Source organism: Oreochromis niloticus, linkage group LG2 (genome assembly GCF_001858045.2).
Source record: "Oreochromis niloticus isolate F11D_XX linkage group LG2, O_niloticus_UMD_NMBU, whole genome shotgun sequence".
Lineage (NCBI taxonomy): Eukaryota > Metazoa > Chordata > Actinopteri > Cichliformes > Cichlidae > Oreochromis > Oreochromis niloticus.
In genome coordinates, this window is record NC_031966.2 from 33,356,340 (window position 1) to 33,383,503 (window position 27,164).

General features: G+C 42.1%; 3 protein-coding genes across 6 annotated transcripts in view; 1 reads left to right on the forward strand and 2 right to left on the reverse strand.

Annotated features, from left to right (window-relative positions):
• The window catches only part of LOC109195092 (immunoglobulin superfamily member 10), a 34,226-nt gene extending 19,673 nt beyond the window's left edge, over nt 1–14,553 (reverse strand). The window contains exons 1-2 of the mRNA XM_019346526.2: nt 14,477–14,553; nt 13,708–13,845 (exon numbers count right to left, since the gene is read on the reverse strand). The gene's annotated coding sequence lies outside the window, so the exon portion shown is untranslated. The remainder of the gene's footprint in view (nt 1–13,707; nt 13,846–14,476) is intronic.
• Nucleotides 14,554–16,828: 2,275 nt separating this feature from the next.
• hdac3 (histone deacetylase 3) lies at nt 16,829–22,289 on the forward strand. The gene is made up of 15 exons (XM_003451815.5): nt 16,829–17,039; nt 17,780–17,862; nt 18,024–18,166; nt 18,420–18,501; nt 19,068–19,124; nt 19,214–19,269; nt 19,355–19,488; nt 20,091–20,171; nt 20,292–20,365; nt 20,458–20,522; nt 20,700–20,789; nt 20,881–20,939; nt 21,190–21,269; nt 21,367–21,524; nt 21,606–22,289. The coding sequence occupies exons 1-15, from the start codon at nt 16,985–16,987 to the stop codon at nt 21,673–21,675; spliced, it is 1,287 nt and encodes a 428-aa protein (XP_003451863.1). The 5' UTR covers nt 16,829–16,984; the 3' UTR covers nt 21,676–22,289.
• Nucleotides 22,290–22,815: 526 nt separating this feature from the next.
• The window catches only part of myot (myotilin), a 38,218-nt gene continuing 33,869 nt past the window's right edge, over nt 22,816–27,164 (reverse strand). For all 4 annotated transcript variants that reach the window (XM_019346538.2, XM_019346533.2, XM_025898415.1 and 1 more), the window contains one exon: nt 22,816–25,010. In XM_019346538.2, coding sequence (XP_019202083.1) covers nt 24,868–25,010 — 143 coding nt within the window. In that variant the 3' untranslated portion in view covers nt 22,816–24,867. The remainder of the gene's footprint in view (nt 25,011–27,164) is intronic.

The following is a 27,164-nucleotide window of genomic DNA, read 5'->3' on the forward strand; positions in this document are numbered from 1 at the left end:
TAACAAGTTCTCATTAGGTAAAACCACCAGAGACTCACCTGAAAATTCCTCTAGAAGAAGGAAAACATAAACAGCTTTAGTAGAAAATAGACAAAGTCCTTTGTTGTGGCTGCAGGATACAAAGCTTTACAAGAAAACCAGGTGTAGAAAAGAAAAAAAAAGGATCCAGTTGTTCTAGTCCTGATGATGTTTGCTGATTTGTAAAGCCACCAAGGTCCCGAGGTCTGAGAAGGAGGCAGTAAAAGAGGGGATGGAGCGCTCTGTCTGTGTGTATGTGTGGATTAGTTTGACCCTCTGTTGGTCTCTTAGGCATCTGGATTTCAGTTTAACTGCTTTTCCATTTTCCCGTGCCTTTCTGTAACTGTGCAGTCAGGAATGCTGCTTCTCCATCCCCTTCTACACCTACGCTCCCTCCTTCACCTCCTCCATTCATCTCCTATTCCACTCTGTCTTTAACTATTCCTCGCCATTCCCTCTTTGAGGCTCGACTTCCACTTCATGCAGACTGTCCTGGTAGAAACACGATCACTTTCTTTTCCTTTTTGCTGTTTTCTGTCACTCCTCTGTCTGTCTTAGTTTTTGCTTGTCTCTCTATCGCAACATTCTCTCTCTGTTGTCTCTGCCTGTTTTTCTCGTTACACCCTTTCACCTTTCCAACTCTCCCTCTCTAGCTTCCTCCCCCCACTCCCCCTCCTGAGGTATATTACAGTGTGTGAATGCATATTAGCCAATTATCATAACCTGTCCACAGATATCGAGCCTGCGGCTACACACGCCGACTCTCTCTTTGCAGAACTTGGCAGGCATTCAGTGTTATTCATTTCATCTGCCTACATAAGATTTACAATGAATTAAACAAGATGGGGACATTTTAACTGTTCAATTGTGCCTTAAGCCCTGATGCTGTATGAAATACCTGCTGTTCTAACACTGTGGCACCGTACCTGCACTCTGTTGACACAGCCGTTTTTACAGGCCTGAAGACAGAATTTTCTTTTTACCCCATAGAAAGGTGAAGTCTGGACTGCGGTACAACTTGGCTAAACATGAATATTAGATGTGTTATGTAAACTCTAATAGATTTGATCTTATTGTTACTATTTGGAAAGATTTAAGAAACTAACTAAACACGTCAATATGAATAGGCCTTTTGTTGCAGAGCTCTTTTGTTCTCCAGCCCCTCCTATCATTTCACTTTTATGTAGTTTACTTCACCTAGCTTAGAAGCAGTTGAGGCCATTAATGTGAGGTTTACAAGTGCAAGCTAAAGCTTGTAAAACATTCAGAGAAAGCCTCTCGAAATATTTTGCTTTCTGTTCTTTCCCCCCACCTTCATTCCTCCGTTGGAGAATATTATTCTTATTATACTCAAAATTTCTCCTGTCTATGAACTCAGAATCCAAAGCTGAACCCACACAGTACTTTATATTGTTTGTTTTCTCGTCAGTTTTTTCTTCTTGGAAAAACTGAAAAACTTCTGAGGACGTTTCTTTTATTACAGCAAAGCAAAGAGTTCATCTCAGATGTACAGGGGGGTTATTTAACTTGTTTGTTTAATAGTATTAAGTTATTGTACGGGTATAGCCCGTTTGAGTGCAAAGTTTTTTGGCAAGTTTGCAGCTTCGGGCTGGTAACTGACACCTAAGCCAAATCTAGTTACTAAGCTAGGCCTCTTTGGTTTTCTCTTAGTTTTAGTGCATTCTTATTACATTTATAGCATTCAGTGCAATTAACTGTACTAACAGACTCTACTAACACGTTTCAGTTTCAGTGAGTAAAATTCTATAATTTATTCGCTTCTTTTTTGCATGCATTGCAGCGTGAATTAGCGGGTATCAAGTGCTAATGCTAGCAAGTTTGGTTAGCAAGATGCACTCTGTTGTCTCATCTAATTAACTTATTTCTATCGCTAGAAATCCAAGATGGTGACAGCCAGTACATAATTTGGGCAATAAAGTTATTCTCAGAAATTTAATGTTGTCCTTGAAGCGTGTATTGTTGCCAGGTAATGTTAACAATTAGCTGTGCACACGCAGACATACAACTGTAGGTCTATATATGTGTAGCAGAGAGAAAAGTACAGGGACTTCCAGTATCAAGAGAAAACAATGAAAAAATGCTACATAATATGGCCTTGAATAATTCAACCTACCTTAATTAGTTAACACGAGTGGATAGATATCAGGTACAGTAAACGGGTAAAACTTAAAATGTTAAGATGTAATGTTTCCTCACTTCTTCTATCATTTTTTAACCTTAGTTTTTTTTTTTACATATGTTACAATACCTAACAGGAAAATACTATGTTAGCACATATTTATCCTCAGTCCCAATTCTTTTTCCATATTATATTATTTTAGCCATATTTGACAAACTATAGAGCATACCAAAATATGAGGTAAACTTTTTGTCTCTATTTGCTGTATTTTTAAATTATTACTATTAAATTAGTTGTTTGGGGTTTTTTTCTACACATCCCAGAGTAAATACATCCATTTCCAATCGTCGAGTATCTCCAAACAGGAGATGGCTATAATTTTGCATCACTCTTTACTTTCTTCATTTTTCTATCAACTGCACAAGTGCGCACACATATTTCACTGGTTAGTTTATCATACTAATGATAGTGCCTGGTGCCAGTTCCATTCAGCCAAGTCTCCCCAGTATTGTTCTGTCACTTTCTTTAATCGATACATAAAAATGCACAGTCACACAGTTCAAGTTGGTCAGTGTGAATACTAAATGTTTTTGAAAGGCTATCTTTTCCCTCTTTCTTAATAATTTTTAGATGTGTGTGAAATTTTATTTTTTCCAGCTCATCTTCATCCATTTAAAATCTTTTCTTTCTTATTTACCAGTTCCAGGAATGTCCAAGGAGACACTTGTCTGACTATGTCTGAATGTGATGTGTCTCACACCCACACATAAAACTGTATGGAAAAAGACCTTCAGCAAAATACTGTTTTCCCATCACTGGGAGCATTCTGCCTCAGTGTAGGATTTCAGCCAAAGACTTCAGATTAAAGCTTTGTTAATCTGTCTTAACTTTTGTATGATGTTCTGGTGATCTTCCTCTCTGTGCTTGGAGCAGTAATCCCGTAAGCTCTCAAGTTCTTTTTTGTCTGTTCTCTTTCTTTGTGCTTCACCTAAACACCTCCATATTTCTATAAGCCGTTTTCCCTTTCTCTTTGTTTCTTTGCCCTATAATACACTCCTGTAGACTAAGAAAGCGATTACACACATTTGAAAAGAAGTCTCTAGTGTATTTGTAATAGCTTTAGTGGAGGGGAGGCTCTGCTCTAAATATTATCAGGTAGATTATTCAGTTTTGACTGTGGTTTAGCCGATGCTGTGATTCAGCTGTTGGGCACGATACCAGTTTTTTTGTATTATTATTATTTTAACTTTACAGCTCCAGAGAAGGTGGACTTGTCCAATGACAGTGTCAATAGGTGCTCTCAGATGCAATCGGGCTCTATAAGCATATATGCTGTGACAAAGTGATATCAGGTGTACAATAAAGTAGGTGAATGAGAATATTCCATTTTTAAACACAAAAATATAAAACATAAACATAGTTTAGTAAGGCTGTATAGTTGGAGCACACTCTACGGTCCCCGTTCTTGAAGACTGGCAGATCGGGATGGTGGTTCCCATCCAGAGGTAACGCCCCTGATCTCCACGCAAAATTGTAGAGGTGTGTCAACCAAGACAGCCCTACAATATCCAGAGCCTTCAGGAAGTCAGAGCGACCCAGGGGCCCTGCCACCAAGGAGTTGTTAAGTGACCTCATTGCTGGAGATAGATGAGTCATCCCCCTCGTCCCCAGACTCTGCTTCCTCTACGGAAGACGTGCCAGTGGGATTAAGGAGATCCCAGTGGCGGTGGCCTGACAAAGTCGAACTCAGCAGGTAGAGCCAGAATCTGGTTTGGGGGTTTCAACCACGACAGGCACCAACCATCTAGCGGCCACAGCTCAGTGCAACAGCTTCAGCAATGGAGGTGCTGAACATGGTCCATTCAGACTTGATGTCTCCAGTCTCCCTTGGAATGCTCTGCTGGTGGTGGGAGTTGAAGATCTTGCGCACAGGACCTCTGCCAGGCCTTCCCAGGGCACCCTCAGTATACGTGTAGGTGCCCCAGGTCTGTCCAGCATCCTCCCCTGCCACGTGATTCAACTCATCAGCAGGTGGTGATCAGATGACAGATCAGCAGCACTCTTCACCTGAGTGTCTCGAACATATGGTCGCAGATCTAATGATACGATTAAAAAATTGATCATCGACCTGCGGCCTCGAGTGTCCTGGTGCCACATGCACTTATGGACACCCTTATGTTCGAACATGGTGTTTGTCATGGACAAATTGTGGTCAGAAGTCAAGTAACAGAACACCGCTCGGGTTCCTCCCAATCACACCCCTCCAGGTCTCACTGCCACTGCCCACATGAGCGTTGAAGTCTCTCAGCAGATGACAGAGTACTCTGAACTGTTGTTCGGTGCACAAGCGCAGAGGACAGTCAGGACCCGTACCTGAAGGCACATGGAACTAACCCTCTCATCCACTGGGAAAAACCCCAATATAAAGGCAGCAAGCCGAGGGGATACTAAGATACCCACACAAGGCCATCACCTCGACCAAGGGCAACTTCAGGCTGAGACGGAGTCCAGTCCCTCTTTAGGAGATTGGTTACTGAGTCCAAGCCGTGTGTTGAGGTGAGCACGACTATATCGAGCCGGTACCTCTCAGCCTCATGCATTAACTCAGGCTCCTTCCCCACCAGAGACGTGACATTCCATGTCCCAGTTGCTATTCTCAGTAGCTGAGGATCAGTTGAATCACTCTTTGTCTGCTTCCTCACCCAGGTCCACTTTGCCATGGGAGACCCTACCAGGAGACAAAAAGCCCCCAACAACATAGCCCCTGAGATTCCTGGGACACACTATTCCCTCCACCATGATAAGGTATCGATTCACTGAGGGGTTATTATTTGGAAATTATTGAATTAAACTCTGAAGGCAGTTATTCCTTCCTACTATCGCCAAATGCTTCCAAATAGGAGTTTGTGTTGTGTTTGTTGTGGATTGTTCCTTAAGAGTCAAACAGGTCTCAGACAGGTCAGTAACAATAAGTCTTGTTGAATTTAACCTAAAAGCAGAAGAAGTTGACTAGTGCAAAAAAAGCAATGCCTGTTAGAAAATGCCAGACATGCCACTAGCAGAGCTAAACAGTTGCACAAAGGTCAACCATACAAAGGTGGGACAGTGGCACAAAGAAGAACAGTAACAATTCTCTCAGACTTTCTTTGAAAGCTGCAAATACCTCGTCGTGCGTGTCAGGTCAGACTTCAGGTCGATCTGTTTGTGAACATGATTGTGTCTCATGAGTTTGGTTTCCTTCCTTCATCTCTTTATCATTAATTCTTTATTTTTGGTACCAGTCCTGTCCACTCTCTTCTTTCAACTCTGCGCATTATTATCCAGCCCAGCTGTGTTGATTTATCTGCAGGAAGTGAAGCACCTGTATGTCTCCCATCTTTTCTCTCTCCAGCTCTTGTCACGCACTTTCTCTCTTCTCTTCATTGCCAGCTTCTTCACGGAGCCAAGATTCCTTCAGCCAACGGGCCATAAAACATTTACAGTGTGTTGCAAATGTCTTTTATTTTCAGCAGCTCAACTTTCTGCTTTTTGGGAAAAATAACTATTAAAATAATTTTTAGGAGGAATTTTGTAAATTAAAATATTCTGCATTGTCAAATATTTGTATACCTTGTGATGGCTAACTCATTATTGATGACAAGTATCTTCCCCTAACCCTGAGCCATCAGCATATGTGATTGTTGCCCAACTCTCTCCAAAGTTCATGATTCCAGTGCAGCAAGTGTATTTACCCCTTAGAAAAATTAGAAAAAGGACAAAAAAAGAAAAAAACTGCTTAGTGACAAGTCACCAACTTGTTGAAGATGGATATGGTCTGCTGCACATCTAACCACATCCAGAAGTTGAAAACGTATTGTAGGGTCTACCTTACAATATAAAGCACCTTGAGGTGCCTGTTGTTGTGATTTGGAAGTCAACAGAAAGCATTAAATTGATCTTCAAACAAACAAAATCACATGAACAGGCTATCACATTGCATGAGGACAAAATTAAGTAAACATTACAAAATGCATTCACATCATTTCCTAATTGTTAATAGAAAATGTGCTCCTGCCTCTGTTAGGTTTTATGAGCTGTGTTGAATTTACATAATTTCCAGGTGCATCAAAGGAATGCCTAGTAATATGAGTATTAAAGTTGTATCAATTACATTAAAGTAAAGGTCCTGATAAGAATTCATTTTCATAAAAATCTCCTGAGGGAAGTGGAGCTTCTCAAGATTTGTGAACATTTGCAAATTATAATTCAGCCGTGCCTGCTTCAACAGGTTTCTATTTGTTTCATGAAGCTTGATGTTACTCAGTCTTCTGGTATTCCTAAAATTATTAGCAATTTAATGATCAGGAGATTTTTTGGTGTGCCTCATAAAATATTTTCATAAGTCACATGAAAGTGGATTTTACTGCTCAGAGGTCAAGTTTTCAGAGTTCTGGGAACTGCTGTTTACTTCTCACTGTGACAAAACCTTACAGCATTCCTTTTTTTCCTTTTTGGTTTACCAGACAAACCTGCAGCCTCCACAGCTACGACACAATGTTTTTCTTTCTAACGTTTGTGATCTCTCCTGATTTTAATTAAAATATTTCATTGTTGCACAGCCAAACTTTAATTTAAGAGCATATTAACAAAGTTCTAAATCCCTTTTTTCTTATTTCTTACAAAGCCACACAGCTGTAAAACACCATGTGCACATCTGTAATTGATTTTTTTGGCTTTTGTTTGCATGGCGACTGTTGTCAGCATTTCACAGCTCATTTATCAGTCAGTAAAAATACACAAATCTGTGTGTTGTACTGTTACAGTGATTCAAGTTTTTATTGCCTGTATGCAGCGAGTGATTTACTGTTACTGGGATAGGCAGGTATTCTTGATGCTGTGTCATAAGCATAATGGTTTATGTTTCTTGGAATGGAAAATCTGAATGTTACAATTGAATCTTATTTATGTTGGATACTTGGCAATATGATTTCTGTAGTACTAGTAATATCCATGAGAGGCGGACTAGTATCCCCTCAGTTTGCTGCATTTGCATTGAGGTTTTTCCCGGTGGGTGAGCGGGTTTGTTCCCCGCACCTTTGGGTCAGGGAACGGGTCCCGACTGTCGTCCCGCTTATGCGCCGCACGATGACGCATAAGTTCAGAGTACCCAGCCTTCTTGGAGTCCCTGGGCAGGGTGCTTGAGGGTGCTCTCCCTGCGGACTCTGTTGTCCAACTGGGAGACTTTAACACTCATGTGGGTGTAACATAGTTAAATAGAGTTGAAGTTAAATCCCGCTAAATGGGACATTGGCACCACCTACTGTTGTAAAAGTCACCCTGCAACATTCACAATGGGCAAGGGATTCTGGGTAATCCTCAGGATGGAGGATTCCTGCGAGGAATGCGCAAATGTCGTGGGGAAGAAAAATCATATCGCTGCTTGTAACAGTAATACAATCTGACCCGATTATTTTTGTTGTTTAAACATCATTTGTTGCGGGTCATTTCTCATGTCCTTATGTTGAGTTGAATGCACGTTTATGTGACATTTCTTTATTGGGAAGAGGGAAAAAACATGGGAGCATAGTTAGCTAACGCTGTTGTTGCTTTTCCATTTGCTGACGGCCCACGACAATAAACGAAAGCATTCTGTTGCCTTTTTGTTGTGAATGCAGGTATGTGACTGCGCCACACTGTTTAGACAATACACGTTGTTTTATGTACAGCTCTGAAATATTTTTCTGTATTCCTTTCATTTGGGAAATTTAAGATGCAGATTAATTGTGTTGAGGTTCTTCTGTTTTGTTTGTATAATTTTACCACTATATGATCACACTGCAAGTGTAAATGTAATCCTCAGAATAATGGAAGATTCCTGCGAGGTCTCACGCTGACGGCCCACGACAAGAAACGAAAGAATTCTAACTTGTTGCCTTTTTGTTGTGAATGCAGACCAGAGAAGACACTACACAGAGGTCACATGAGCAACAACAGTGAGACCTGGAGGGGAGTGACTGGGAGGAACGGCCTCCCCGATGTGAACCCAAGTGGTGTTTTGTTGTTGGACTTCTGTGCAAACCACAGTTTGTCCATAACAAACACCACGTTCGAACATAAGGGTGTCCATAAGTGCACGTGGCACCAGGACACCCTAGGTTAAAGGTCGATGATCAATTTTGTACCAGGTACCAGTTTTGTACCTGCGGGCATGTATTCTAGCAAACCGTCAGGCGACTCAGGAAGAGAAAGCTGTGCTCCACCTGCACTGTGTATAGTGGAGGGTGGAGCGCTGCTGAGTTTGACTGAGAACATTGACAAGTGGTGGAAGAAATACTTCAAGGACCTCCTTAATTCCACTGGCACATCTTCTATGGAGGAAGCAGAGTCTGGGGGTGAGGGGGATGACTCAATCTCCAAGGGTGAGATCACTGAGGCAGTTAAAGAACTCCTTGGTGACAGGGCCCTGGGGTGGATGAGGTTCGCATTGAGTTCCTGAAGGCTCCGGATGTTGTAGGGCTGACTTAGCTGACATGCTTCAACAATGTTGCATAGTGATCAGGGGCAGTACCTCTGGATTGGTAGACTGGGATGGTGCTTCCCATCCTTAAGAATGGGGACCAGAGGGTGTGGATCATACTCCTCAGCCTCCCTGGGAAAGTCTATGCCAGGTCTATGCCTCAGTTTACCGGTCGATGTCCCTACCCTCACATATGGTCACGAGCTGTGGGCAGTGACCGAAAGAACGAGATTGCGGATACAAGCAGCATAAATGAACTTCCTCCAAAGTGTGGCTGGCCTGTCCCTTAGAGATAGGGTGAGAGGTTTGGCCATCCAGAGGGGGCTCAGAGTAGAGCCGCTGCTCCTCCACATTGAAAGGAGCCAGTTGGTGGCTCCCAGGTGAGGTGTTCTGGGCATGTCCCACCAGGAGGATGCCCTGGGGCAGACCCAGGACACGCTGGGGAGATTATATCTGTCGGCTGGCCTGGGAATACCTTGATGTTCCTCTAGACAAGCTAGAGGAGGTGGGAGGTCTGGGCTTCTCTGCTTATGGCTGCTGCACCTGTGACCCAGCCCTGGAGCAGAAGATATAATAAGCGGAATAAGCAGGAGAAGATTGATGGATGGAGGGAGGTTCATTTGCAATTACAGCCAGGTAGCTGCACCTCTAACAAGCCTTATCTCCACTAAAATACCCTTTCTCTGGTCTTCACTGGCCTAAGCCCCCTTTGTTAAACTAAAGAAACTGTTCTTGTTCATCCTGATACGCATCAGTAGACGAATCAGACTCAGGGGTGGAGGCAACTTTCTCACCCTTTGGTGAAGATATTAAATGACTGTCTCATAATTAATTCCAGTTTTAAAAAACATCTGATAATGTTCCTCATAGGCAACATTTTAAATAAGTCCTTGATGACTAAGACAGTCTGAGGACTGTTTACTGCCAAAATCAGTTGACTCTTCTCAAGGCATTATTTGCCTTTCTCCGTGTGGCTTTGGTGATGGGCCTGTTCAAAGATGCTAACATATTTGCAGGAATACGCACTCATCTTTTCAAACTTCAAAGCCAAACTTTGGTGAGACTGAAGTGTAATAATTGCCTCCATAACAAAGTCAGTCATCACCCTCTGAAAGCAGCACCGCTAACAAGTTTAAGCCAAAGCGTTGTACTCCAAGCTGTCCTGGAGGCATTTGTTAACTGTCCTGGTGCAGTCGATGAATGTCATATGAGAATTAAAGAACAATAACACCTGATGCACAAGTACGCTTCACCCTTCAGGATCATGGCTACACCTGGCAGCATGCACCCTTTCTAAGCCTCTCTCACTGTGTACATGCACTTACATATAAAAGATATATTTTACTATAAGCATTCATACAGTGCCTCAGCCAAAGAGTAACTAAAATGTATGTAATCAATTCTTCTTCATCTATATTTTACGCTATTATTATGTGCAAACTAAAAGGTTTTAAATATCACAGAGGGCAGTATGGTGATCAGATAAGAGGTGGGGTCGATGGATGGATCGACAAAAGATTATTCTGTCAGGTTAAAAAACAATGTTGTTTTTTTCTAGTTTCAAACTAAGTAAAATTCATTTTAACCATCATGACAAGCTCCCGATGCTAGGGGGAAAAATGTGTATTTCCCAGCTGGTTAGCAAGTGGTTTCCTGAGGTTGTTGAATGTTGAAATGGGTCAGAAAGAGAATGCTGCACTAAAATCCTCCTGTGATATCTTTGGTTACTAGCAGACTGTTGTGTTTGATATTTTCAGTTTCACAACTACAACTACAGTCAACTGCAGCAATGCACTAGTGACCAAAACAATTGCACAGAGGCTTTTGGTGCAGTATCATACAACTCTTTGCAATCAGTTTCAAAGTCCTAACCAGTCAGGGTGTATTCATTCTCCATTAGTGATCACTGGTTGCCAGGTAGTTGCTGGCCCGTATGACTGAGGCCTAAATACGAAACTTAAGCAACAGCGTCATTCTTCAAATTTAACCTCAAAGTTTCTTTCTGGATTATGAAGAATCAAAAGCAAACGTGTGCGCATGTAGTGCATTAAATTTGTCCAGGCAATATGCACAGCATTAGAGCATGTAACAGGAAGGTGCTGACAGCTGAGAATTACACAGCGCTTCTTCCATTCCAGCTTTTCAGTTCTGCTGGCAACCTTGAAATATGCTAAGTTTAAAATACCTCCCCTGACATCCTTTGTGTACTAGAGGAAAACCAAAGGAAGAAAAAAACATTATGTACAAACTGAAAGAAAAATTGTGGAAGAGAGATTTTCCTCCTGATTCGAAAAAGCATCTGGGATTTATTCATATTGACCTCAATATAATCCTTTCATTGTTGGATGAAATACAAGCCAACTTTTTATTGTTAGCTCGCTTGCTATTTTTTTCTGGCCTCAACTTTGACACAGATATACTTTGATATTTCCAATTACATATTATCAGTGTCAGTTTTTGTGGATTTCTGTCTCTTTGCAGTTAAACCTTGATGTTTGCACACACATGTAGGCACTTTGAAACTACTTATATATGTCATATATGTACTTATATATGTCACTGATAACACTTCTGTATGTTGTCTATATTGTCTTGGCGATAACACACAGGGATGAGTTGGAGAAGGCACTTGTCCTGTGTGTGTATGTGTGTAAATCAGAGAGTGTGTGTTTGTGTGCGTCTTAACAAACCGGCAGAGACAGATGCTTGACAGAACAGATTTGGACCCTGGGGCCAAAACAAGCCAGCTAAGGAGGAAGCCCACACACAAGCACATGTGTGCGCGCGCGCGCACACACACACACACACACACACACACACACACTTCATAGGTATACAAATGAAAATCTTGACAAGCCTCTAACTCTGACAAGTGTGACGCAGTTATTAAAGTTTAAAACATCCAAGGTGGAATATTTTACAGGCTGCAGGATCAACAGTGTGTTATAATTGAGTGTAATTTATATATCCAGCAAACAGAAAGGAGAAATGTCACCAGTTGGTAACCAGTGTTGGTCAAGTTACTTGAAAAAAGTAATCAGTTACTAATTACTGATTACTTCCCCCAAAAAGTAATCCCGTTACTTTACTGATTACTTATTTTCAAAAGTAATCAATTACTTAGTTACTTAGTTACTTTTTAAAAACACGATTTACAACCTGAATAGGTGATAAAGCGATAGATCTTTCAGCCCAATTCTACTTTTTCTGCATAATTCATCATACAAAATGTAATCAAATGGAAAAGTCTCTTTTTAAAACTTGTTTTATTAGTTTTAATCTTTTAACTTTATGCATCAAGCAAAAATTAAATTATATGCAACATTCTCTGACTGGAAGAAATTTGTTTAACATTTAAACCTATTTTCTGCACATTCCAGCACATAAAATAAAATATTTTTTTGTGTTTACACTCACTCTTTCAAATAGATGCAAGTAAAACACAGCAGAAAATAAATAAAATCAAAGACTAGCGGTCCTGTTGCTCTATTTTCACCTGTAAAGCAGGACTGGGGTAGGCGGAGGTTTACCCTGGTGCAGGTGTGCCGCAGCGGTCAGTGGAAGAATCCGCGAGTTTCTCTGTGAATTTCACATTACAGTCGTAGTACACTCGCTGCTTGCTTGGAAGATTAGGGGTTTTTTTCGCTGTAAAAAGAAGTTTTCTTCCCACGCACAACGGACACTAATGTTTTTGTCACTTTTTATGGAATCAAACTCAAAATAAGGTCAGTACTTCCACGCTTTAAACGCTGCATGCTACACTCTGTCCCGCACTCGATATATTATGATCTGCAGACAGCTGTTGTCACGAACGTCGCACTCGCTTACGTCACTGTCATGAGACGTTCTCGCAAAAAATCACGGTTTTAGTAACGCGGTAACGCAGCGTTCCTACGTGAAAGTAACGGTAATCTAATTACCGTTTTTGCAATAGTAATCCCTTACATTACTCGTTACTTGAAAAAAGTAATCGGATTACATTAACGCGTTACAAGTAACGCGTTACTGCCCATCTCTGTTGGTAACTTTAGTAAAATGTATTTTAATTCAATTCCCCGCGTGCCTCTTCCACCACACACTCAGGCCTCTACACAATCTCATTTCCTTCAGTGATTTTGGCCTGTCTGCGATTGTGAGTCACATTTGTATATTTATTTCTTAAGGCAAACCTCCCGTCCAGTTCCTGTACTGAACCCTGTACCCTAACCCCCTCATCATATCAGACAGCCCTGTGTCGACTGTGGAGATCTTCAAGTTCCTGGGTACCACCATCTCCCAGGACCTGAAGTGGGAGACCAACATCAACTCCATCCTCAAAAAGACCCAGCAGAGGATGTACTTCCTGAGACAACTGGGGAAGTACAGGTTTCCACAGAAGCTGCTGATCCAGTTCTACACTGCGGTCATTGAGTCTGTCCTGTGCTCCTCCATCACAGTCTGGTATGGAGCAGCCACTAAACAGGACAGGAGCAGACTGCAGCGGACTGTACGGGCAGCAGAAAAGATCATCGGCACCCCCCTGCCCTCCATCCAGGACCTGCACCTCTCAAGAACCAGGAAACGCGCAGGGAAAATCATCACAGACCCCTCACACCCTGGACACAGACTCTTTGACCTGCTGCCTTCTAGCAGACGGTACAGAAGCCTGCAGACCAGTTTCTTTCCCCTCGCCATCTCCATGCTAAACAGATGAACTGTCACATTGCTTCACACTGCCAGACTGCAGCTGCACTTTATGTACATTCTGTGGTATTCATTTTTCTAATCCTGTGTTTTTTTATGTGAGTATTTAGATTGTTTTTATACTGTGGTTTATGCATAGCGTTCACTGTGCCACTCATAAATTGTCTGTTTTACATTGTTGTGCCGGAACCAAATTCCTTGTATGTGTTTGCACATATACTTGGCCAATAAATGTGATTCTGATTTTGTGGAGTTTGGTCTGTGAGGAATTGTCAGAGAGATGGGGATCGACTTCAGAAGGACGAGGAAGGTTGCGTGACCAGTGTCTATCCTGGGACAGGATATTGATGTGGTGTTGGAGTACGAGTACCTGGGTGTCCACATCGGCTGAACTGGGAGACCAACACAGAGGCCACAGAAAGGAGATGAGCAGGCTCCTGTTGCAGAACGATGCAGATTTTCTATTAATCATTAGTCGGTTGTGGGAAGTGCGGTCTGATGGGAGAGCCTGTGACAGCAACAGACGGAACAAACTGATTAAAGCTGGCTCTGTGATTGGCTGTGAACTGAACAAAAGGTTGTCCATCATGAATAGTTGTGATGACTGTGCACCTAGTAGTAGTATTATTAGTATTAGTGTTACTATGTATCTTGATATTGGCTTCAGTCCTTTATATACATTAAATTATTATTGCAAATAAAAAGTTAAATTTATTTGTTTTCAAAATAGTTTTATTAATGATCTCGATGTTAGTTGAGCTCTGCTAAGGAGAGCTTGTTTACTGTAAATGTGATCTTTTAGGAAACATTTGTGTCCCCCACAAGACATGAAACCCCAGTGAGAACTGTTTGTGTGCAATATTATTTTGGGGGAAATAAAAGGAGCTTTAAATAGTGCCTAAAGGTAAATTCTTACAATTCTTAATGATACAGACAGACAGACATATAAATTTTACACCTGTGCTAACCTGTGTTGAACTCTCTGTAACTTGCAACTTCAGCAATGAATAATACATAAACGATTCAATTCCAGAGCAGCACTGCCTTTTAGCTCCAGGCAGAAAAACACGGAGCAGGGAGGGAGACGGAGAGAGGGTGAGAGGAAGCAAACAAGCAGCAGATAGAAAAATCAAACATACCTCCAGAAATTCCAACGCAAAACGACTGACAAGCCAACACACATACTGCAGAGTGAAGGCTTTAGTCGTGCCAGCCTCTCCAGCACAACCCTTAAAATTCATGGATGAACAGCTGTGTCCTTTCCCTCCTGTACAGCAGCCCAACATAGTGTGTTACTACAGACTTCACCACAATACTGCACACTAAACCATTTACCTGCACTAAACTGTATCAACCCCGCTGGTATTTTCATACAACCTTTCGTGCAGCAACACATGCATAGATCATTTAAAATGATTGAATTATTTGTTGAGCAGTTCTTGCCTTTTAATAATATCTCCTGTCTTCCCCTCCTGCCCTCCCTTTTTCACACCTTTCTCCAAAAATCCTTAGGGACCAAATTGTTTTTAGAACAGGCTGTAATGATTTTGAATGCTGTAAAGATGCCTTTTTTTTTATAGTGACTGACTTGGTTTTGGAGCTGGGTTTTTAGGCTTCCAGTGCCAGAAGTTGTTGCTTGGTCCTTACCAGTGTTTGTGGTGTGGTGTGGCTGGGGCCTAGCCCCTTACCCCTAACCCTAACCATGAAAAATGAATGCCTAACCCTAAACCCAACCATAACCCAATTGTAACCCTGACACTAAAACCACATTTTTAGTCTCAAAAATGCCTTCAAACTCGTTCGGACCAGAATTTTGATCCCCATAAGGCAGGGGTGGGGAACCCTAGCCCCAGGGGCCGGTGTCCTGCAGGCTTTAGATCTCACTCTGGCTCAACACACCTGAATCACAAAGATGTTAATACCCGTCCACACACACACAGATTTTTATTTTTTACGGCGGAAAAGAAGGGAGGAAACACGTGGACAAGAAAAGAAGAATACAGACACGGAAATGAAATCAAAGACACTAAACTTTCAAAGCTTCACAGTCTGACCGCATGTTTACTGATTTTCACTGATGCTGGATACAGTGGATACACAGTAACATGTTTCCTTTGTTTTCCACCTCTGTTACCGTCCTTTCACTGCCACGTGTGTACAGTCTGCCTTTAAAAGTAGGGGGAAAAAAGCATTTTATGATGCAGAGAAGCTCCAGCAAGTTCCGCTTCATCATTTTTAAATGAGCAGGTGTTCAAGAATGAAACCGGTGCCACTGTTAGCGCTTTGGTGCTGTTTTGAATTCATCCTCATGTAATTTGTCAGTAAGCTTGCAGAGACATGCTGTCCTGGATGAATAATAGATGCTGTCAAAATCACCTGAATAGCAAAATAATCCTCTAAAAATAGCTCAAAGGTAACTACATTTAAACCTGACACTGCCAACTGATAGCACGCGACAGATTTTAACCAGAAAAGTATTCTAATAGTGTCAGATCAGATTTATCGAACTGTTGTGGCTATTGAGGAGCAAAGAAAATAATAATTGTATATGACATACATAAAAAAGAGGGTTAAAACTTGGTTTGGTTAGGATAACTTTTCTTATCTTTTTCTCAGGTTTGTATAACATTGGGTATACATAGGATTTATACAGGTAAACAGAAAGGAAAACACATCCTTAGCAGGTCTTAGCAGGCAGCAAAGACGTGATATGAGCTATATGCTCAAAACACTTCATAACAATGGAGGTGAGTGCTACTGGGTGTAGCCATTGAAGCAGCTCAGATTAGGCTTCTTTGGGACAGGTGTGATGGTGGTCCTCTTAAAGAACTACAGGTTGAAGATTTCTGTGAACATATCTGCCAGTTCGTGAACACATGCTTTGAGAACACGACCTGGGATGTTATCCGGTCCCGGAGCTTTCTGTGTGTAGTAGTTACACACATCTGCCTGAGGGATCTAAAACAATGTTTTTAACTGCAGAATAATGTACTTCAATTTGTTTTTAAATGCCCTTTTAGCCAACTGCTAAAACTTTTTACACTTACTGATGATCAGTTAATCAAGTGTGTACCTGGCTGCTACTTACTCTCTCAATCACAGTGGAAACAGTATGGGTGCATTGGCTTTTCACACACTGCTTCTGTATTTTCTACTTTTTTAAAATAATAACAACACAGTGTATATCATATGCCGTCTTATGCTTTCAGTCTGAGATTTTATTTTCCTAATTTTAAGACATAACCAAGGGATTTGTATTATGCACTGATATGTAAAAAAAAATATAAGTTTTAATTATGTGTGGATGAGTTTATTAAAGTAAACTGTATATTGTATATACTGTATAACTTAAGCACGTTGCTCAAGGTTTCTTTCCATTCTTTTTCAATTGTACTTCTTTAACTTCATGTAATGAAAAATACAGAAAGCTACTGTAGCTTTCTCTCAATCTGTCGCGGCTGTTTTGGTTTTTTTCTTTCCAGCTCCGTGGCCCCTCCCCTCTCCGTCGCTGCTGTCTCCGTGTGATGACGCAGACGCCTCGGTGTTTACTATGGCGGCTATCTGCTAATTGAAAGAAAAATGCGGGTTTTGTAGCTGCAAAGACGACAACAGTTTTTCGTAGAAAGTCGGGAGACATTGCTTTCAGAATGACCAATAGAACATCTTACTTTTACGACCCAGACGTGGGCAATTTCCACTACGGTAAGTTTTATTATCACAGTGAACCGGCCTACTCAGGGAGCTGATGCTAAGGAAAGCTAGCTACATGCTAATGTGTACGAGACTGCGTTTTATTTTTATTTTCTCAGTTCTTTTCTTTCTTTCTTTTTAACATTTAGTTTTGCGTCACTGCTACACTTTAATATTTAATTTGATTTGTTTATATATTACAGCTGGGCTTTGCTTGCGCCTTTGACCTTAAGATGTAACGTTATTGACGCGTATTGTAGCCCTGTGTTCAGTATCTGCCTGTTAAAGCTTTTATTCGGATGTCTAGGTGCTTCATACGGTGTCTTAAATGGATAACGTGGCGGTTGCGTGACAGTAACAATAAATAAATAAAGTAATATGACTGTCTACGCTTATGCTGCTTTTACGGTGAAGTGATACGCTGTACAAATTCAAACTTTAGTGCTGCAATACGCATGCTCACAGGATACACTTACTGTGCCTGTTTTTTTTTTTTGTTGTTGTTTTTTTGTTTTTTTTTGCAAATTACCTCAAGTATTTATCTTTTGTAACAGCGCATGGATGGCTCTGTTTCAGTGTGCCAAATCTCTTTCGTCATAAATTGTACCAATTTCAACCGTGTTTCTCTTTTAGGTGATTAGCCATAATGTATACACTTAGTTCTTTTTTTTTTTTTAGGCATTTTGACCTGATTAATGTCTGTGAAATGCAGATATAAGCCCTGTAATGCATGAACTGTGTGTTTCTGTTAGGTGCTGGCCACCCGATGAAGCCTCACCGGTTGTCTCTCACTCACAGTCTGGTGTTGCACTATGGACTTTACAAGAAAATGATGGTGAGCGAGCAGTAGTGACAGATACTGTCACGTGTTCACACCTGTTGATGCTTTTCACACTGAAATAACATTTTATAAATCTTGTGTTTGTTTGGTTGGTTTTTTTTGTTAGAAACAACAAGATCATGCTGCAGTCTATCAAATGTTCTTTTTCCCACTAGGTGTTCAAGCCATACAAAGCATCTCAGCATGACATGTGTCGCTTCCACTCTGAAGACTACATTGACTTCCTACAGAAGGTCAGCCCCAATAACATGCAGGGCTTCACAAAGAGTCTCAACGCGTTTAATGTGGGAGATGACTGGTGAGCGTTATCTCGTTCTCATTAAATACGTTTTTATCGAGAAAAAGAATCTGAATGATTTAATGAAGTTTTCACAAGACCTGTGAAAAACTAAGTACACCTTTACTGCTTCCATAGGAATTAAGAACTAAGGACTGTATTTTTCAAGCAGCTATCTTGCTCTTCTTATTGTAAATGTTTCAGTATAAAAGCCTCTCTGATCATCACTGCTGACAAACCCATAACCTAAATATTTCATGTCTGTGTGTTTTAGTCCTGTGTTTCCAGGACTGTTTGAGTTCTGCTCAAGATACACGGGAGCATCCTTACAGGGGGCTACACAGCTCAACCACAAGGTAACACACACACGTAAACCCAGCTGATGGTTTTGGTGCTACAGAGAAAAAAAAGCAAAAACAACACAAGACCGAGGTAGCCTAGGGTGGCATCTGTTGGTTTCATTTTGAATTACAACTTAACGTGTTGACAGAGACACTCATTTATGTGATATCCTTGGGAAGCAGGTTGAGTCATTCATTGTTCTATGTGACCAAGGCTCTCTAGCTGAAGTAAGAAAGAAGAAAGGCCTCTCTTCATGTTTGCAGGAGGGAAAGTATCTCTCTCTCTCTTTCTCCCAGCAGCAGTAGACCTGCTGTTCAGTCTTTCTGTTTGTAAAGGGCAGCTAATCAGAAAAAAGTGAACCTAAAGGGAGGATAGGGGAAGCACTGCCTCTAAACATATTGCGTTCAGGAGTTTTGTGAGAATGTTTTAGTTTGTGTTTAAAAACTAAAATTGTTGCTCATCAAAGACGTTTCTGATTGGTTGTTTTGTTTTCCATCCTTTAAAACCGTCATAGTCTTCTGCATCGTGGTCAGTTAAAGTTGTGAGCTCTAATTGATGCTGACTCTGCTTTATTTTACAGATCTGTGACATTGCTATAAACTGGGCCGGAGGTTTGCATCATGCCAAAAAATTTGAGGTTAGAACAAAGACACATATATTGATGTGTGTCTTCTCTGTTCAGCTCATTTGAGTTAAATGTCTCTTTTGGTTCTTGTGTTGGTGTAGGCCTCTGGGTTTTGCTATGTCAATGACATCGTCATCAGTATACTGGAGCTCCTCAAGTAAGACGGCGCTCCTGAGTAACTCTCCTCGAATCTTTACCGTGTCTGTTGGTGACATAACTCTCCTGCTCTGTGCGTGTTCAAGGTACCACCCCAGGGTTCTTTACATTGACATAGACATTCACCATGGCGATGGCGTCCAGGAAGCCTTTTACCTCACAGACCGAGTCATGACCGTGTCCTTTCACAAATACGGGAACTACTTTTTCCCAGGGACAGGTAAATGCAGCTTTAATTATCTAACAAATGTTTGCTGTCCACATAGTGGTGTTTATATCGTTTGTTATTATTATTTTACTTGCGTGCAGCCCCAGAAGGCCAATTTAAAGGCATAGAAATACTGATGTAGTCCTCTGTCAGCTGTATCAGCAGATAAATGATAAGTGTATTCCAGGCGGGTTTCCATCTGTAGCAGACACTCACAGTAATTTCCTCTAGAGTCATAAAACTGTGAGATATCACTGATGTATACAAATAGGACCATTTATGTATATAAAACAAGCTTCTTGTGTCCATTACGCCGTCTCCTGCTGTCTTTGAGAGAATATAATCTTTGTTAGGATTGAGCTTGGACTTGGCCGTGTCCTCAGGCTGTGTCTGACCCTGTTGTTACGAGCCATTCGGTCCCCATTAAGTTTGTCTTGGACTCTGCCTGTGCTGCCCTTTGTCACTGATTGAGCTGTTTAGCAGTGCTATTTATTTTCTTTTTAAATACGACTCTAAAGTAGTGTTTGTTTTTCTGACCGTGGAATCACTGATTGGAATTAAAAGTCCAGCAAAAACAGAACTTCATCATCAGTTCTTCGCTCTGCTTCCTGTAGGTGACATGTACGAGGTCGGGGCAGAGAGCGGCCGGTACTACTGCCTCAATGTTCCTCTCAGAGACGGCATCGATGACCAGAGTGAGTGCAACAACATCCTCACTGACACATGAGATCACACTTTCTTATTGCTCTGCTGCACTGTTGTGACCATCACACAAGCTTCAACCAACTTGTTTGCATGCTTTGCTTTGTTTTCAGGCTACAGGCAGCTGTTCCAGCCCGTTATTAAACAGGTGGTGGATTATTACCAGCCGACCTGCATCGTCCTGCAGGTCAGTCAGTAGCGCCTATCGTTTGCTTCTGTATGATTTAATCTGTTTCTGTGTGTGTGCGATTACCTCACCTGGTGTGTGTCTGTCTGCAGTGTGGAGCGGACTCGCTGGGCTGCGACAGGCTGGGCTGCTTCAACCTCAGTATCCGAGGACACGGGTGAGACATAAACACAGTTTTTTCCAGCTGAACTCAAATGTTTTGAAACAGCCAGCACACAAGCACTGATAGTTGCAACATAATCTGTGTGTGTGTGTGTGTGTGTGTGTGTGTGTGTGTGTGTGTGTGTGTGTGTGTGTGTGTGTGTGTGTGTGTGTGTGTGTGTGTGGCTTTCAGTGAGTGTGTGGAGTTTGTGAAGAGCTTTAGGATCCCTCTGCTGGTTCTGGGAGGAGGAGGATACACAGTGAGGAACGTGGCTCGCTGTTGGTCAGTCTGATGCATAATTTCCATAAAAACAGCTTTAAGATGATGATGATGATCTGATGATGATAATAATCTGTGCTGTGCTGTGTTGTAGGACCTATGAGACGTCTCTGTTGTTGGATGAATCCATCAGTGATGAGCTGCCTTACAGCGGTGAGCTATGTTTCATGTTTCAGTGAGATTTTAATATCTTTGTTGGATTGTTTTGTGCGTGTTCTTGTTGTCCAGGATGTCATAATGAGCCTGAAAAATGATTTATGCATAAACAACAAATTAAAAACCAGTTAGTAGCTACTCTTAGAGTCACTACATGTGACACTACAGAGGACTGAGGGTGAAACAAGAAGGAAAGTGAATAGAAATAATTGGAACATCCCGTTTGTCTGATTTGGTTCGTCTGCAGAGTATTTTGAGTACTTTGCTCCAGACTTCACGTTGCACCCTGATGTCAGCACCAGGATAGAAAACCAGAACTCCCGACAGGTAAAAGCATCATTCCTCTTTTCATTGGTGTAAAGTGCACAGTAGAGATGCTGACATGCAGTCGGCCGACCCTCTCGCTGTGTTCATGTGTGTGCAGTATTTGGAGCAGATCCGTCAGACGGTGTTTGAGAACTTGAAAATGCTGAACCACGCGCCCAGCGTTCAGATCCACGACGTCCCGTCCGACATGCTGAGCTACGAGCGCAACGACGAGCCCGACCCCGATGAGAGGGGAGCTGAGGAGAACTACACCAGGTCAGCACGAGCCAGCAACACACGTGTATTTATGAAAGATTAGTGTGCACGATCTCACTGTTCATGATGTGACTCTCACAGGCCGGAGGCAGCAAATGAGTTCTACGACGGTGACCACGACAACGACAAAGAGAGCGACGTAGAAATTTGACGGTATTTTTAAAGCCCCACGGTGAAACAAGGAAAGCATTTCTGGAAGGACTCCGAGAACAGACTCCTGTGCATTCTGGTCTTTGTATACACACAGAAACGTGACATATATCAGACGTGCTGCTCTTTTTCTTGTTTCTGCTCCAGATTTTGTTTCATTTTTTTTCCTGCTTGTGATCTTCATGTTATCTTAATGAAATTTTTGGCTTCTGAAAGACTTATGCTGCACACAGCCTACGATTTAGATTCACCAGTCAGCCCGCAGGAGTTGAGAGCAGCTGGTTGGAGGCCAGATTGCATTGGGCGAAAAAACTCCAACACAGAGTTGGCACCAAACGTGGGAGTGCCTGCTCGGTGGCATTAGTCACACACAGGCCTGCTCAGATGGTTGCTGAAGTTTTCAAAGACACAATCTCAAATATACTCATTATTCTCAGAAGCAGACTAGCATTATTCATGTGCCTTACAGCTCTGAGAAGTCCAGCACAGAGCGGGGCACCATTTCAACTCGCACTGATCTGGCAACCTCTGTATGCAAGGCCACCGAACAGAAGCTGATCCAAGAACTGCCCATGCTCCAGTTTCTTCTGGTGCCCATTGCTGTTCTGTACAAAACTGCGGATGACTGTGCTGATGAAGCCTGTAGATTGTCTGATCATGCTTTTGCAGATGAACAGTTCTATCGGTGGTCTTGGCAGCCACAGTAGAAACACTTTGCCCTCTTTTAGTCATAAACAGCTTTTTTGTGAATTTTGATATAGTCTTCAACTTGTTTTTAATAAACTGACTCACCTGTGTGTGTGTCACATTATCTGTACATTTCCTCTGCTGCCACCAGAGGGCGACATCGAGACATCGAAATGAAGCCGATCAAAAGAAAAATGCAGGAGGCAAAGTCAAGGTCGTGTAGACTTTATTCCTCATTCATCCAGTGATATGTAGACGTTCTTCTCACAACAAACAGTAAGGGAGAGTACACACTGCAGTTTAAAATCTCTGAATTTTAACTTAGTCCTGTGCGTTTAAAAGTTTAACTCCATTCGAGCCGCATGCCTTAGTGACCAACTGAAGATCAACTAGCTAAACCAGTGGATAAGACCAGTACAGGACACTGGTGTAAAGTTAGCCTTACTACTTATTGTAACACCTGGGCAGAAAATATCCAGACCTCGGCAAACAACCGTCACAGCGAGGCCGTGGCCACACAGAGTTCCACGCCAGATTTTCATTTGCATGCAGAGCTGGCCACAGAATACACGTTTCTATCTTGGTTTTTGTGACGTGAGCTCCAGGCTGATAATAGCAAGCAGTTTCAATGTAAGCACACAAATTAAGCATATCTGATGAATCCATTTGTATAAGGTCACCAAAAGAGAGACTGAGGCTGACATGCTGATACCCGCCTGTACGCTTAACAGGAAAAAAAAACATTTTCTCGTCTGGAGTTCAGACGTATCTGCACCGCAGATGTGACCAAGTGTAAACGTTTAAAGTTCAGATTAAAGGTTTCCTCGAGTGCAGAGCACGTTTTGGGTTGAGGTATCAGAATGGCAGCCTGTTCATGTTTGCAGCCTTTTTGCTGCTAAACAAAGTCTCAACACTGATAAATAGCTTCAGTCACATAAACTGTATCAGAACATTTCAACCCGATTAAATTCATACAACAGCAGAGAATCTGATCATTTAAAAAGCGTTACAGACACACCACAGGCAGCGTTAATTCAAGGACACACAAAATGATCCTTAGCAGTAATTCACGAGTACAGAACTTTCTCCTCACTGGCAACCTGTCCACGGCGTCCCCACCTCTCACCCTGTGACAGCACAGAAAAGATGGACGTAACTTTTAGCAGGTCTAAAAAGTGGAGCCGACACTTTGCTTTGAAGCTGCATTGTTGTTAAATGGACAGCAGGGGGCGACGATGGTTGCAAAAAGACTTGATTGTATAGAAGCTATGGGGGAAAAATGGCCCTAGGCTTTCTTCTTGTGTGACCTCTGTAAACACTTTCCTGATGACTCAGTCATTAGTTTCAGGTTACACTGAATAATGGAATTACGGTTATTATTAGAGCCAGAAAGGAGGAATGTCCAGGATATTCTCATTGGCTAACGACGCATCAATCACAAGCATGCGGTGTTCTCAGTTTCACAGTCCGAGTCACCCCTCCCCTATCACATCCTGTTTCAAAACACCAAAGACGGAAACGGCTTGAGGCTTCAGAGGGGACTTTGCTAATCAGTGACGTCACAGTGGCTACGTCCATCTTTTTTTACTGTCTGTTCCTGTGCCAGCTGGGATAGGTTCAAGCCCCACCGCAACCCCAAGTTGGATAAGTGGCTAAAAACATGGATGGATGGACAGAGGAGTGATAAGCAGACAGCTGTCAGGATTAAAGTGGAGTGAGTGTGATCTGTAGAGGCACTGTGGGATTGTGGGAAGACTGGAGTTTATCTGAAGGGTGCACTGCAGCACATGCACTGCTGTGCAGAGGATGTTTATCCTCCCCTGTGCACCAGCGTCCAGTTTGTCTGACTCGGCCTGCTCCAATCACAGATTTTACAATAAGACATGGAAAAAACGTAAAATGTGCAAACGTTAAAGAACCTTTTAAATATTCAGTACATGTAGTAACATGTGGCCTGTGTCCTGTCATCATTGCTTGAAATGTGCATTTTGAAAATGGTTTCTGGACTGGAGGAGATTGTGTTGCAGTAATGTGGCTGGGACCAAACCTGACAGCAGGGCAGCCTCTGCCACAACATACCCAGCTCTATTAATACATCCATGACCGAGGAGCCGCATTCTGCTGAGAGCAGCCAGGACGGGCACATGAAGAGACGGAGAGAAACAAAAGCAGAGCAGAGGGACTTACAGGCAACAGACAGACAGACGGACAGAAACAGTATGACAAACAGCAGCACATGGACGAGAACAAGTCCTAAACTCTCCCACAGTTTTCTCAAAGTAAAAAGTCTCCAATGCTGCATCATAATCATTTTACACAAGTGTTGAAAAGATGGCAGATGTGCTTTGCTGTTGCATGAAGCTTAGTGAATGTGTTACTACTGTGAGATGTGCGCGCTGCGATGATTATTAGTCTGCACTCATGTTTCGGCCCTGACGCGACAGTCAGAGGCTCCTCTCTTTACAGTTCTGACATGGTGGTTAGTGGAGGGTGTGAGCGTGTGGGTCTACAGCTCTTCGCTCTCGTACAACGGCGCCGTGTGCTGGGCGGGGCTCTCCACAGTCAGAGCAGGGACGTGGCTCAGAGAGGACAGCAGCTTCAGAGTCTTGGAGCCAGCAGGAGCAGTCTTCATGGCCGGAGTTGCGCGGGCTGGTAGGGGCGGAGAGGCGATGGGTTAATATATTGTTTTGGGTTTTCAGCAAAGTCAGATTGATTATAAATCAAAGTTTAAATAAATCAAGTTTTTAAAGAAAGCAGCGCAACACCTTTCCTGTCCCCGAGAGCAGCATCAAATCCTACTAACACTCAGGGAAAAAAATTCCTCTCATGCCAGGTGTCTGAAAATAACTCTTCTACCCTGCATGCCACAGCATGGCTCAGAGCCAGATATGTGACCAGCACATATATGCAGGAACAATGGATGCACAGTGTTCACCTCCACAAGCCTGAATGAGACAAACCCACAACACCAACTCATCATATAAAAAAGTGAAGGGAATGTCACCATTAAAATTTGATAATAAAAAAAAACCTTAAACCATCTTCACATATTAATTCATCACTTAATGTAATTTACCTTTAATATTTTCAAAGCAAACGTTCTACTCTTCAAGCACATAGCTGCAGACTATTTGCATCAACACATTCATTACTGGTACAGAATTAGTTCAGCTAACCTGCACAGATATATGTTGTTATTAACCTCCTAGGACCTGGCGTCCACATATGTGGACATCACATTTTGGGTTGTCTAGACCAAAATACTAAATGCTGCTCTACAAGGGCCTGATATCCACTTACGAGGACGTTTTACTGCCAGTGCTCCATTGAAATTTAAAGCAAATGTCATATGTGGATCTAATTTTTCTCAGAACAAAAATCAGGTAATTCTTTGTTTTTACATTAATCAGGTCCCAATCAGCCCAAATAGCAAAGAGAATTTAAAAGTGCTGCCATGAAAGAGTTCGGGTCTTAGGAGGTTAAGCTAAAGTGCATTTAGCATTCCTTTCAGTTCACCATCAGCCTTCCCTGCTGCTGAGCCCTAACTGAATACTGTTTTAGTAAAGTTCTTGTAATAATGCACTGTATGAAGACACGACTATGGTATCTATTACTATTCCCACCTTTTTAAAAATATTTTCAACGCTATGATGTAAAAAAACAAACAAACAAACAAACAGGAACAATTTAAAAATGATTAAAGTTAGGATCAGATAACCTCTACTCTTCTGGTCTAAGCCTGCCACATGTTATCAACTGGAACAGACTAAGGTGTCAGATTAAAAACGTTTGGATAAAAACCATCAAATGTTTTTCATTTTAATTAAGATGAATAAATGTGGAAACAGGAGACTGACCTGCCCTGGTGAACGCTGTGCTTTTCAACTGCATTTTCACACACTGAACTCTGTCATCACTGAGCAGCACCCTAACCCTGTGCAATCCACACTTTTCAGTCACATGACCGACTTACCACCTTGGTGGCCAAACATTACTCTTGACAGTCTTCTGTAGTGGACAGTCGGTAAATGCAGGACAAAAGTGTTTCTTTGAAGAGAAACTGAATTTTGGACTCGTTATTCATAATCTCCTCTTCCAGAGAGCCGTCGGTGACATCTACATGCATCTGGAGGAGAATCGCTCACCTCACCTGCTGCCAAGATGAAAGCTTTCAAAGTACAGCAACAAAGGACTGCAGTACTGTTTTTGTCCACCAGGTGGGCAAAGTATATGTGACTTCTGGCCTTTGAAAATTGTTCTCCTCAGGAATGGCATTCAGAGAACAATGAATAAATTAGCATTCTAACTAACACCCATAAAACACTGTAAATTATTAAAGTAAATTCACATTACAGGGTTGGAGTTGGAGTAACCAGGAAACCTAACCAAATGTGATGTTTACAGACTGTATAATGCCATCATACAGGTAAAAATGTGAAAGTGCAGTTTCATGGCTGCCAATTCCACTCCTGCCTCAGCTGACTCCTTGTCTTCACTTCTAAAAACCTCCTGATGAGCTCCAGTTTCTGAGCTGTGGTTCAGAGAAAGTGCTTTAAACTCACTTTCATGTTTGCTGTGTATAGAGGACCTCTCCACAGAGCAGATGGTGTTATGTGAGAAAGCAGAAACCCAATAGCCGTGTTGTATTTGCCTCACAGTTATCGCTCGGAGATTATACCGTATTCCTCGGCAGCTCGGAGCCTCGTGCGTTCATCGAGTTTCCGCTCGATCACATAACGCGCCATTTGTTTGATGAGCTCCCAGAGACAGAGCGCGTTTCATGGAGACACTGGGCACACAGCG

Excerpts from the sequence above, each read along its gene's own strand:
- hdac3 (XM_003451815.5), top strand. The coding sequence starts at position 16,985 with ATGACCAATAGAACATCTTACTTTTACGACCCAGACGTGGGCAATTTC. Across the intron at positions 19,270-19,354 it reads AGTATACTGGAGCTCCTCAA|GTACCACCCCAGGGTTCTTT; the intron begins GTAAGACGGCGC and ends TGCGTGTTCAAG. Across the intron at positions 20,172-20,291 it reads AGACGGCATCGATGACCAGA|GCTACAGGCAGCTGTTCCAG; the intron begins GTGAGTGCAACA and ends CTTTGTTTTCAG.